This window comes from Hylobates moloch, unplaced genomic scaffold (assembly GCF_009828535.3).
Source record: "Hylobates moloch isolate HMO894 unplaced genomic scaffold, HMol_V3 SCAFFOLD_10, whole genome shotgun sequence".
NCBI classification, from domain to species: domain Eukaryota; kingdom Metazoa; phylum Chordata; class Mammalia; order Primates; family Hylobatidae; genus Hylobates; species Hylobates moloch.
The window spans coordinates 88292593-88306309 of record NW_026652285.1 but is presented as its reverse complement, the minus strand read 5'-3'; the positions used below and the strand labels follow the sequence as shown (position 1 = coordinate 88306309).

The 13717-nt window shown below is 43.4% G+C and overlaps 1 protein-coding gene across 1 annotated transcript in view; it reads right to left on the bottom strand.

The window, feature by feature from the left end:
• The window catches only part of PAPPA (pappalysin 1), a 246402-nt gene that overhangs the window by 201603 nt on the left and 31082 nt on the right, over positions 1-13717 (bottom strand). The window contains 1 exon segment of the mRNA XM_032164971.2: positions 10821-11883. Coding sequence (XP_032020862.1) covers positions 10821-11883 — 1063 coding nt within the window.

Below are 13717 nucleotides of genomic sequence, written 5' to 3'. Positions count from 1 at the left end.
TTTTCAACATTACTTTTAAATGGCAAAAACCACAATTACTTCTGCAGCAAACTAATAATAAACACTGAGATGGAAATCAGCAGTTTGTGTAATTTTGATGAATAAATAAAGCATTCAAAAGGGGAAAAAAATCACTCCACCATGTATGAGGTCCCTCATATCATAAAATAAAAGGTACTTGAGTAGCACTCCAAAAGAAAAAATAATATCAGAATAAAGGGCACTACTTTACAATGAATGCATTTTACTAGGAACTACACAGCGGCTATTTTTCTCATTTACCTTTTGGAAAATAATTTTAGAGATTGTTAGGACAGAAAGCAAAGTGTCAGAATACCTGGTTCCTGGCAAGCTCAGCTACACTCACTCGGTTAACATGAATCATCCTCTAGGACACAGCCTAAAAGCTACTCTGACCCCCTATGTCTGAGTCAGGTAGCCATTCTGTGTTCGCTCAGCACCTTGGACTTCTCCATAACAGCAATTATGCAGCTAGCTATTTATCTTGCTGCAGGAAATTCCAAAAGGGCAGAATTACAGGTGTCTTGTGCAATGTTCAATGCTGTACTTCTAGCACCTAGCACTGTGCTTGGCACATAGAAGGCAGACACACACAATCATGCACAAACTATTGGATGAACAGTCACTTCCCTAAGATCTTCTCTTGGGGTACGCCAATCTCTGTTTTGACAGCCTCAGAAACTCTGAGTTCATTTATTTTCAGAGCAGCCATTAAGGCATGAGGAATCTCTTGCTAAGTAAGGAGGTGCACAATTGAATTGTGATGCTGTGTTCAAAAGCAACACAGTAGTAATACAATTATCTCATGTCAGACAATCATTTTTGCAACTGAACTCTACAGTTCAAGGGCCCACAGCTCTCTTCCCACCACCTCACTTCCTTCTTGGAGCATCAAACCAAATTGATAAATAACACAACTGACCACACTGAGCGAATATGCACAACTTACTGACAGCCTTGTGATTTGTCTTATGCTTAAATCACAACTAAGCAAAGAATCACATCTCCTTCACGAGCTGCAGCAGTCACAATGTTTTAGGAACAAGGGTTATTTCAGAAGATTGCATAGTTTGGCTCTAGACTTTAGCCATGTAGGCATATAACTGACGTGAAGACTAACTAAAATATATTAAGTTTGGAAAGGATAAATCAAGAATTATATAATCACCAATATGTGTTAAAATGGCAATGTCTAAATTTCAATCTGGACCATAGCCCCATACAAATCACCTAACCTTAGGCAAAAAACAAATTTATTTAAAATTAAAACAATACAGTCCATACAGTAGATGTAGGTCCCTCTGGATGACCTTGAATAAGTCTAGTAACTTCTCCAAACTTGGGTCTCCCTTGGGGTTAAACAGAGACAACTCTTAGAAAGTCATGTGATGATCAAGGAGTTCAAGTATGGAGAAATGATGCTAGAAAGCATGACATTATATGCCAGGCTGTCAAAAGTAGAAATAAATTCAAATTGATTTTTGGAAAGAGGATGCCACATTTGGAGCCTGGGGAAAATAAAATAGCAGACATGTAGACTGCCCCATTATGGGGTACCATCACAAGGCCACTGTTGGAACTTGAGAAATATGAGTAGGATTTTTTTTTTCAACTTGTCATAGAGCATAATTGCTCCTCATTACCACACTGAACACTTTGTACTCAAGTAGATACAAGGGCTGGTCAATCCTCTGAAGGCAAAGACTTTCTCTTATATTCCTTGGCATCTCCAGTGCCAGTGCATGGCTTTATTTGTACCTTTTAAATATTAAGCCCATCCTCTGTACTCTAGTTCTACTTCCCACAATCCTGGAAACAGGATTCCAATGTCTGATTTGAGAATATCTGTGCATGAACAAATCTCAAATCCTCCCATTTTACAGATGAAGAATTTGAAATAAGAGAAGAAATGTGTCTTACTTCATGCTGGCCACTAAGTTCCTGGAAGAATCTAGTCACTTCCTTCCTCACGCTTGGCCAAACCACTGGCAAACTGTGTTTTTCTACCATGGATTCTCATGGGAAAGAAACCTCCTTTGTATCTCTCTTACTTCATGATTTTGTGGAGTTATAATCACCATTGCTCTCTGTGGCCATAAAAATAGTTCAGTAGTTGGAAGTCAAGTTCAAGGCTAAGAGCAGCAGTTGGCTGTCTAAATTCACACAAGTTTTGAATCAAACACATCAGAAGCTTGATGTGGAGACAGTGCTCCTCCACCCTTCACCACCAGGCCACTAAAACAACCTAAAACATGGAAAAGAGAATGAGAAGGAGAAAGGAGGAAGACAGAAAATGCTCCTCTGAAAAATGGGAAAACACGAGCATATTCTAGTTATGCAGACAAGCCCGTGAGCAAAATACACTGCTATTCACACACTAGTTTTGTGTTTTCAGAAAGTGAGAGTGGAGGTGTGGAGGTTCCCTCTCAGGAGGTGGAAAACTGCCCAGCAGTGAGTTTGAAGGAACAAGCTGAGCTGTAACCAACTTAGGAAAATGTATTTCAATAAAACAAAATGTGCTGCTGTCTGTCAGTTCAACCCTCTCTCGCACGCCCAACAGCTTTGTTTCCTAACCTGGAAGGGCATCTGACCAAGTGCAGAGGCTGTCATGAGTGGTCAGTGTCATCAGTGGATGCAGAAAAGAAAATGAGAGTGCTGAGCATGCCAAACCCAGGGTGGGAAAAAACCAACTGCCTCCTGCTGAGGCCCTTGAAAGGGCACCAGTACTGCCATCCATCCAGGCAGCTGGGAATGGGACAGGGAACACATTTGAGAAAGGGATGAGAGAAGGAGCACCTCAGATCCTGGCATGTTCCTGACTTCTCCCCCCCACCAAAAAAAAAGAGTTCCAACTTTTGTCTGTAAACTTTGAGAATATAGAGTATGCTGGGGCAAGAGTCCCAGGCCAGGAGAGAGCCTTGGTTGGTGTAGTCCTGAGCACATTACGGGTACCCTCCTGGCTTCCCAGCTTCCAGTTCCTTCCCTACTCACTATTCAATGAGCCCCAACTTGGAATCCCAGACGTGCCTTTGCTTTTTTGCTGGAAATGCTTAAACTTAGTGTGGCATGCTGCTTATCTCTTGGGAAAATCAATATATTAGCATTCAGTTTATACAGGACTTTTGGAATTAAAAAAATATTTTAAAAATGAAACCTGTGGGTGATAAAATAAAAGGGCTTTTGGTAGTACAGAGTGGTTGATTAGGTTACTTCTGTCTCTTACTCCCGCACTGAGATTGTAGTGAGGGGGCTCAGGATTGCAAAGGGGCTACGAATTTCGGGATATGCACAATAAGAAGCGAGAAGATCTATCAGAGGAGGGAAATTCCCAAACAACAGCAGCAATAACAACTGCTATTTTCAGACCTCACTATGTGCCAGGTGCTGTCCTAAAAGTTTGACTATGTATTATTTCATCCAATCCTCTAAACCACCCAATGCAGTAGACTGTTACTTTCATTCCTGACTTTACGGAGGAGGTGACTGAGTCTCTGACAAAGGAAGAGACCTGTGCAAGGTTACAGAACTGTTAAATGACTTGACTGTAGTATGTTCTGTCTCCAAAACTTGTATTCTTATTTATTTGCTAGACTGTATTGATCTTCTACTGTTCCTCATAGGTCACTGTTTTGAGCTCCTTATTAACCTCATCTTTAGGGACCTTGAGCCGTTCTTCTTTTAATTCAGTTCACCCCTCTATTCTGCTCTTAAGACCAAAGTTATATGTGTGCAAGTCTCACAGATGGAACTTGTTGAGTAAAGGTGGACTTTGTTCAGAAGAAAAGCATGAAGAAAACCCAGACTGAAACAGAGAAAATCGAACCATATGTGCGAGTATGCCTGAATCTGTATGTCTGTGTATCAACCCTCAAGCAGGCATGAGGGCTGGAGATGGTGGAAACATATACTAACTTCACAAGTCTGGCAGATCTCTCATTATGATCCATCCCAACATTGCCTGGAATGGTTTTGTACAGAAATATGTCCTTTAACACTGCCAGACATTTGGGTCATTTTAAAAATAAGCCAGTGTGTAAATTCAATAACTCAATGAGTTTGATAGAAGTTATAGGGTCTTTATTTAAAAATACCAATTCTGCGGCTAGTCCTTTAAAAAAAAAGTTAATATTTTGAGAATGAAAATAATCTCAGCAAATGCTCTCAATTTGTATATGGCAGTTTCATCCAGGCCTTTTTTTATGAGCCTGTAGGAACACAGTCTCTGTAAAACAATGCTGAAAGGGAGGAGATGGTGTCCACATGTGCACCCAAGAAGGGAGGAGACTTTTCTCCAGCACCTACTATGTGCCAGGCACTGTACCATACCAGGTGTCTCACACAGATGACTCCATTTGAGTGCCATGACATGCCACAGGATAGCTGTTATCACCCAATTATTACAGATGAGAAACCAGAGACTCTTATTGAGCAACGTGCCAACGTCAGACAGCTAGTGCAGAGCGGAGCCAAGATTCAAACCCTGGTCAGTCTCTAGCACGCATAATTTTTCCACTACACCAGACCTGACTCCTGTTATTGCTTTAATGAATATTAGTCACGTTAAATAAACCCTGATATTCTGATTATAAAATTCCAAGCAATTTCTTTTACATGATTACTGGAAAAGAATGAACAGAGTGACTGAAAAAATAACAGTGCCCCCTTTCATCTGTATGCTGGTTAACTCTTCCCAGAACTCTTTCTGGGATATTATTTTATGAGACCCTCATGGCAATTGTGTGATCCAGGCAGTCAGATACTATTATTCCTTCCAAATAGATGTCGAATTGGAGGCTTAGAGAGATTAAGAGGCTTGCCCAAGATTGCATAGCTAACAAACTGCCCAGCCCAGGCTAGAATCTGTTTCACCTGAATTCTTTCATTCTAAACCAGCCTGAGTCTTCAGTATCTCCAGTCTGAAGAAAAAACTGTGGCATCTACCTGCATGAAGCCCCAACCAGACTCATGTCTTTCTTGCATCTTCCCACTTCAATTTATTTACCCCATTATCACTACATGTCTGGCCAGCCCACCAGCTCTTTTCTATTATTACAAAGCCTGCTCATGCTAAAAGTCTATTGCATCCCTTCTCCATCATTAAACCTTTCCTAACCTTTCCAAACCACAGTGATCCTGGCCTTTCTCAGAGCTCATGGGAGCCTTATAGGCTATGTGGTTTACAGGGAAATTAGTCATCTGCCCTCTTGCCTTCTCTTGAATGACTTAACAAAATGTCATTAAACCACAGGATACAAGCACCTTGAAGACAGAGATTATATCTTGGACCCCTACAGCATTTATCACAGTTCTCTGGATACTAAGGTGTCTTAATAGAATATGGATGATGGGTAAGAACATAAACATACTAAACATAACCTTTCCAGGTTTTAAGCTGGTGTCTAAGGTGTCTATAGGAGGCAGTTGAAATAGCATGGGAGTAGGAAGTGAGACCCTGGGTCTCCATTGCAGCTCAGCCCCACTCTCACTGGATGGTTTGTGTCAGTGTCTGCCCCTCCTTGAGGGCTTAGTCTCCCCACCTGCAGCAAGAAAGTACTGGACCCATCTACTCTTCCATTAAGCTCTGAGAGTCCTTCATTCAGATTGAAAAGGAAGAGGAAAGTACGAAGTTTATGCTCCATGAGATCAAATCAGAAATGAAGTAGGAAACCCCACCCAGAGAGGACAAATCATTCAGTGGGCCCTGATTAGAGCAGGGGAAGAGGCTGACGGGGGTTATAGCTGCCAGCAGAGGGGTCGGGGGTGACCTCAAGACTTATCACAGCCCCTTTTGTGAGACTTCCAACAACATTAACTGGAGTCCAAAAGCAACAACAAGAAAAACCTGGCCGCAGGGGATTGTCCTTGTTACATTAAAAAAAAATTATAATAATAAAGAGAAGACAAAGGAAATAATTCCCAAATAATAATAAAGAGAAGACAAAGGAAATGTTTCCTTATGAGACAACAGCGTATAGGGAAAGTGTCTTTTTTTCCACCCATCCCATTTTGTATGAGTAGATATTCATGAACAAAGGTGAGTTCACTTGAGGATGCCAGGGCTTGTGGTTTGGAAGGGTCCAAACAGGAACTTGGTTGGTTTGCTGCAATATCCTCTCTCAGTGAGGTAGCTACAGTCTTCAGTGTCAAATGCCCCTGGATTTCCTGACACTGGAATTTTCTATTAATATCCAGGTTTTCCATTTCATTTATAAAAGGGTGTGTGAAGTGCATTCTACCTGCGTGTAGACATCTCTAATGGCTGCAGATGAAGTCCTGCCTCCCTGGCTATTCTCCACCACTGTAGAGAATGGCCACAGTTCACCTGGAATGTCTTTTTTCTTACTGGCTAGTCTCATAAAAAGGCATTTACTGCTCACATAGACTGCTCCTCCTGGCTGGTACTGTGGACCCTTCATTCACACCAGTGATTGCAGTGGGGTGTTTACTTCTCTGTCTTACCCACTAGGTGGTAAGTTCTGGGAGGGCAGTGATTGGGCTGGCACAGAGAGAGCATTCAACAAATATTTATTGAGAGAAGAAAAAGACAGAAGGAAGGGAAGGTAGGAAGAATGTAGGGAGGAAGGAACAGAGGATTAAGCCTAACATTAAAGTTTTCCATGAGATAAACTGAACTTTTCTCTGCTCATGGTCTGGATCTCAGCCATAATAACCCCTTAAACTCCATGCTCTCTTCTATACATCACTCCTTGCCCTCTCCACTGCCTGGCTTATGCCCTACCCTCTGCATGGGCTGGCTGTCTCTAGGCTCTGGACATTCTCTGCCTGCTCATGCAGATCCACTCTCCACCCTGCTCTGTGTCCTTGGGAGGCTGGCTATCTACGGATTGCATCAACAGGTTCCTTTGTTTTGTGACTTCAGTTGGATCCACCAAATGGGAAGCACTGGCAAGAGACTAGCAGGCAGAGAGAATGACAACATGGAATTTATTCTCCTGGTTCCCTTCTGGTCAGGTGGCTATAGCCTGACTGCTTCCCTTGTTGAGAGCCACAGCTGCTGCCAGGAAACCCCTTCCATACAGTCCCTCTCTCTGGGTCCCACTTTCTCCTCTTGCCCTTACCGGCCAAGGGGGTAAATGGCTCTCCATGGTTGCCCACCCTAGAGTATAGCACAAGGCCTTGTTGGTCGTCCTTAATCCTGCCTACAACATCGTAAACAGCTTCTCCTTGAAAATAGCCCCTCCTTCAATTCTCCTTAATTGTTCTGTTTGAATGTGCCATCTGTTTCCTGCTAGGACCCTGACTGATGCAGTCTGCATCTTTACCTCTCAGCAGGCTGCCTATTCTCAAATGCCTACTCAAATCTTGCCCCCTCCAGCTGATTTGCCTTGTTTTTCCAGTCAAATAAATCTCTGCTTTTTCGGTCTCCTGTCCTACTGTGTGTCTCTAAATTTACAAATCAGAGTTTCTTATGTTTCTATATGACTTTCCCGCTAAAGTGGAAGCCCCTCAATGGTGAGGAACATGTCCAACTCATTGCAACACCCCCAGTGAAGAGCAGAAAGGCTGGTGGGATAGACATGCCCAATAAATGCCTGTTAAAGAGAAGAGAAGCAGTCAATATTTGGTTTTCTGATATGAAATGGAATAAGATATTACTGTGCAGTGCTCAACCCCACGACCACAAGGCCACCGTCTCCACCAGAACTATAATCCCACCTATGGCCTCATTATACATGGTTATCAGTACTGACTTGCATGCTTCTGGTGAAGGGTAGCTCACTCACCCACAGACAAAGCCCTCCCCAAAAAGGACCATTCTGACTGGAGGTGATATCATCTACTACTCAGCTCAAAGCTGCCTCCTGTAATTGCAACACTTTAGTCCCAGCCATGGCTTAGAAGCCATATAGAATAATTCTGCGACTTTCCCACAGGATAGGCCTTCAGAGCTTGAAATGTATGTGTCATGACCATGTAATCATGACCCTCTCTCCCTCCCTATCTCCCTCTCTCTCTCCCTATCTTCCTCCCTCCCTCCTTCCCTTTTTTGTTTAAATTCACAAAGCAAAAATTTATCTGCAACCTTCCACAGGTTTCTGTCTGCACATAGGAGAGCTGATTCGGCCAGAACCCAGAAAACCCCAGCCTCACCAAGAGATGACACGTGACCTGGTGGGCCTCACCCAGGGCACACAGCTTTCCAAGCCAGCAAACAAACAAGCCCTGGTCACAGCGGTCATAGCTGGCACATGGTCGCTCACAGACACTCTGGGCATGCATTCCCGTGACTTAGAAAAGAGGAGGCCTTTGGAACCTGCCAGTGTGGTCTGCTGATTGTGAAGTGTCTGGAACCTGGGGCCCCATGGCCACTCCACACCAGCATGGTGCTCTGCAAAGGCCAGCTGCTCTTCATCCTGTCTCAATGATACACATTTTTTTTTTTTTCCTAGAACTTTAGTAGCACCACTCTCCCTATCCTGTCTTTTAATTTTGCCTCTTATTGTTCCTTAGATTAAAAAATATCCTCCTTCCATGGGAGGTTTGGACCTAGTAGTCTTGAGTTTGAATCCAAGCTATCCATTTATTAGCAGAGTGAGCTTAGGTAAGTCCCTTCATCTTTCTGAATCTTGAAATTTTCAAAGCAAAACAGGGCTAAGCGTACCCACTTTCCTGGCACTTGGCAGGTGCTGCATAAACATTTGTTGCATGAATGAATGAGTGAATGAATGAGCAAATAAATTGATGTAAAAATGAATGAATGACTTCCAATTATGCCCATTCTACCCCACACCCACTCTGAGCAGGAACAGAGGTACCTCTTGGGAGTCTAGTTTAGTGGAGCACACTGATCATAGACTTGCACTTGTGATTTAGCCTAATGATTTTCTTGACCCATGAACTTAGCTAAGTCACTCCACTCTCTAAGTTTCCTCCATTTCCCATCAGTCAAATGTGAATGTTAACCTCTGTGTTGACTCCCTTGCCAAGTTTTGGAAAGGCCCAAGTGAAAGCAGAGATGACAATGCACTGTGACCTAGAAGAGACTGGTCACACACCAAGGCTTCTCCTCACATGAGCTGCTCATGTCTTGGAGCCAAGGTGAGAGTCCAGGGGCCCTCCTGGTGCCGAGAAGCTGAGCTGAGGTGCTTTCTGACTTGCTGCCAGACAGGGCATTCTCCTGCCAGCATCCTCATTCCTTTGCACATAGGTATTTTGTTCATGCACGGGAGGCCCTTGCTCTTTTGAGAGAGACATAAAGAGTCAGCAGAAAACCTGCAGAGGTCGGCAAATGTGCTCGAGCCATCAGCAAGTCCAGGGTCCTGTGTGTTGGACAGAATAGAAAATTTCAGTGTGAATCTGGGAAAAACAAGAAAGTGGATATTGATGGTCTCTCCGGCTTGAATCTAGTTCCTCCAGGTCCCACATTTAATACAGGTTACCCTTGAGTTCACCTTTGGGCTCTACTTTTGGATTACTGGTTATAATTGATAGCAATAGCAGAGGCTAAGTGAGGCATTAGACCGAAGGCCCCCTTTTCTGTCCTCTTTTTAGCAGTAGATGAGAAATTCCCTCTGCCTGGAGTGTCTTCCCTTCTTCCTCCACCCAATTTCTGATGTCAAAATTATACCTATTCTTTTTTCAGGTAAATTTTATTGTGTAAATTTAAGGTAGACATGATGTTACGGGAAACATATAGATAGCAAACAGTTTACTATAGTGAAATAAATTAACATATCCATTATCTTAAGTCACCCATTTTCTTTTGGTTTTGTGCCAAAAGTACTTAAAATCTGGTTATTTAGCATGAATCCCAAATACAGTTCAATCTTATTTCCTATAGTCCTCATGCTATACATTAGCCCTCTAGATTTGCTCTATTATAACAAATGTATTGATCTTGTTGTTTATTAGATCTCTAGATTTGTTCTAACATCCTTCAAATTAGAGCTATTCTTGAAGACCTTGCTCAAATGTCACCTCTCTCAAGAAGGCTTCCCTGATATAGTCAAGCTGCAAATCAACTTTTTCTCTTTGATCATCTAGGGCACTCCCTAAACACAGCACACTACCTTTCATTAGACAAGTAATGACACACATACTATTGAGAATTAATGATGTGCTGTAAGAGAGTGTACTTTATATGTCTTCTCTCTATCAATCCTCAGAGCAACTTGACAAAATAGGTACCATTATTTTCCCCATTTTACAGATGAAGAAACAGCTTCTAAGAAGTTACAAAATGAAGAAGTCACAGAAAGCTGAGACCATGGGGCCAGGTTGTCTAGCCCCATGTGACTCCAGCTCTTTGAGCCTGTCCACCAGAACTTTCTGTGATGACTGAAGTGTTTCATCTTGCTTTGTCAGTATGGTAGCCACTAGTCCCATGTGGCTAGGGTACTTGAAATGTGGCTAATGCAACTCAGGAATTGGATTTTGAGTTTTATTTAACTTCGACTGATTTAAATTTAAGTAGGCACATGTTGCTAGGAACTACCACATTGGATTGTGCAACTCTCACCCACTCTATGTGATACAATACAACAGACATTTGTACTCAGCTCATATCACTCAATTTGAACTCTGGGCTCTTTGAGAAAACAGGGCTCTCAGGCTTCCCTCATGGCTCATTGTAGGCACTCAATAAATATTTTTATAGTAAACTGTATTTGCCTATGGTCTCCACGATGACCCGAGTAAAAGACTTGCCTCAATCGTGAAACTGCTGGTTGAACCAGAAAATCCCCATATCACCCATGGGCCTCAGATGCCTTATCTATAATATGGAGGACATCAAGTTCAACTTTCAACTGGGCATCTTTACCCCAGTAAAGTCTTACCTGTGTGGAGAGTCAGGGTCAAAGCAAGTCTGAGTGACATTGGTGATTTCAGGGTCACAGCACTCTCCACCATCAAAGTTGAACCGTTCATAGTTGCAGTCCATGTCACACACCCCATTCTGCTGCTTCTTCATGAAGGCAGGGTGGCGCAGGTGGCGGCAATCCCCACCGTCATGGCCGGTCAGTGTGTGGTTGCACTCAGGGTCACAGTTCTCATCCCCAATCTTGCTGATGTCACAGTTGGCCAGGATGAGGCGGCGGCGAAGGGAGGAGTTGCTCACCTCCAGCACGTCCAGCTCCCAGGAGATGTTGTAGTCCTTGAAGGCCTCAGCCAGCTGACGGTGCTGGAAGTCCACCTGCTCGCGGGTCACTGTTGGGTTCTTATGATCATCTTCATAGAGGTTGACCACGCGGTAGCGCACCACCTTGGGCTGGCGGAAACTTGGGAGCTGATTGTAGCTGGCGATGACCTCTGTGTTGTCACACAATGTCTGTCCACACAGAGGAGGTTCCAGACTCGTGTCCAGCAGAAAGCCGTGGGCATTGCTGAATTCCACTTTGGGGCTGCTGCCATCCTTCATGGGGGACCAGGCATGCTTCACATTGTCCCAGTTCTCCTGGAGGAGGAGCTGAGGTAGAGCAGTGTGGGCGCCATGGGTTTCCATGTCAGACAGTATCTCCCGCTGAGTCCTGGCCACCTTCCACAGACTGAAGTGCTCGATGTAGCCCCGGTAGTTGTGATTCAGGGCACTGCCCCCTAACATGAGCACTTTGCACTTCTGGGTCAGTGGGCTGAATATGCCACCCACTTGTTCCCCAGAGGTGGCCACCTGGGCACCATTCACATAGAGCTTCATGAACTGCCCATCATAGGTGGCAGCTAGGTATACCCACTGGCCTGGGAGGTAGCTGTGGTGGGCATTGATGGTGGTCACTTGCCGGGCTCGGTCTGTCTTCAAGGAGAAAAAGTAGCGTGGGTCTCTGTTTTCTTGGTCACTGATGGTGTGAATGCCCACGACCCATCCTCGGTCACGTGAGGTATAAGAACATTTGTCATACAGCCCTATGTGGCCCCAAAAGAGAAAGATGAATAAATAAAGGATGGAAAAGGAGGGGGGGTTAAGTTATTTTTCTCTGATAAAATTTGTATCAGGTTATCCTAGACTCATCGCTTTCCAGCTGCTCTGTGGGATCCTAGCAGTTGCTAATGGTGCCTCTGGGACCACCTCAAGGGCAATGCAAGGGCTGGAGGAGCTGAGAGAATGAGTAAGTTGGGTTTGGGGCATTCTCATCACAACTTTAACCCGTGAAGTTTAACTTTTATTGGTTTTGAATATGAAGCATACAAGAAAGATTTTTGTTTGAAGAAAGGGTACTTCATCTAATGAAGATGTTGCAACAACAGCAGCAATAATAATAAAAATCTGAAAACCATTTTCCAAAGCTGTTGGATGGGGAAGAGGACTTTGTAATTAAGAGGGTATTTTAAGTGTAAGATAATATACGAGGTGAAAGGAGAAACAGAGAGAGATGATAATGAACAGAAGATGCTCATTTAGAAGGGAGGTCCCTACCATAGTTACCAGAACTTTGAGTGTATATCTGCATTAGCAGTCATTAAATGATCAGTGGCATTAAATTGTCAGGAAAGTTGGGGTATAAAAGTGAGGGTCAGGAGCTGAAAAGCTGGAACTTCATTCTCTAACAGGAATCTTGCTATTTATCCCCAAAGAAAGAAAACACACTTCAGAGCTAAACTAGAAAGGTTTTCAAAGATCATCACCTCCAAACCCTTTGTTTGACAGGTGAGAGAGCTGAGTCCCAGAGAATGGAAGGCATTTGTTAAGTCACAGAGTCATTGACAGTTCCCCTGCGTCCTGATTTAGCTTTCTTCTTACACTGATGCCTCTCTCTCTCTCTATATATATATACATACATATATGTATATCGATAGATAGATAGATAGATAGATATAGATATACACACACACATATATAATGAGTGCCTTCTTAACATAAATTGGGTATGCCTACATAATAGTTAAAAATAATGAGCAAAATCTCCCAAGCCTCCATGGCAGGCCAGGCATTGTGCTAAGGTCTGTATATGCATTAACTTAATCTATGTAATATCCCTAAGGTGGTGACATTAAGTTTCTCATTTAACTGATGAGAATATGGAAGTTAAAGGAGATAGACAGGTTGAAGGTCAACTGCTTGGTAAGTGGATCCTAGATCCATCAGACCCTTGGATTCACTGTCCTAGGCACTAATTCTATAGCAACTCCCCCTGCCTCACCAAAATCATCAGGCATCTGGGCTATGCCACCTACCTGCGGCATGTCACAAATTTGAGTTCGATATTTGAGGAAGTTCCAAGCCAAGAATCTCTATAGTTACTCTGAGAACCCCAGGAAGTAGGTTAGCAGATTCTCTCTGGATCTAATTATCTTTATGCTCACCAACCCCCATTTCCTAGCCTTTCTGGAATATACCCAGTGTCCTTGGCACAGACAAAGCTGTTGGATGGGGAAGAGGACTTTCTAATTAAGAGTGTATTTTAAGTGTCAGATGATGTATGAGGCCAGGTGGGAGAAGAAAGAGAGGGAGAGGAGAGTGAATAAAAGATGCTCATTTAGAAGGACAGTGACTAGTCTTAGCTGGAGAATTGTTGCGGTCACCATAACTCTGGGAATTCACCTGCCATAAGTGCTCATCAAATGAGCAAGGAGAGCTTCTAGCAAAATCAATAGAGGAGGCTCACAGTCTTCACTCCTCTGTGGGCAGTGGGAGCTTAGAATTGGTGTAAATCTCTTTGTTAGCAGCTGACATGGCCAGCAGTCTTGGCCCAGCATCTATGCCAATCTACACCTCTCCTCCCACTTCCTGCTCAACCGC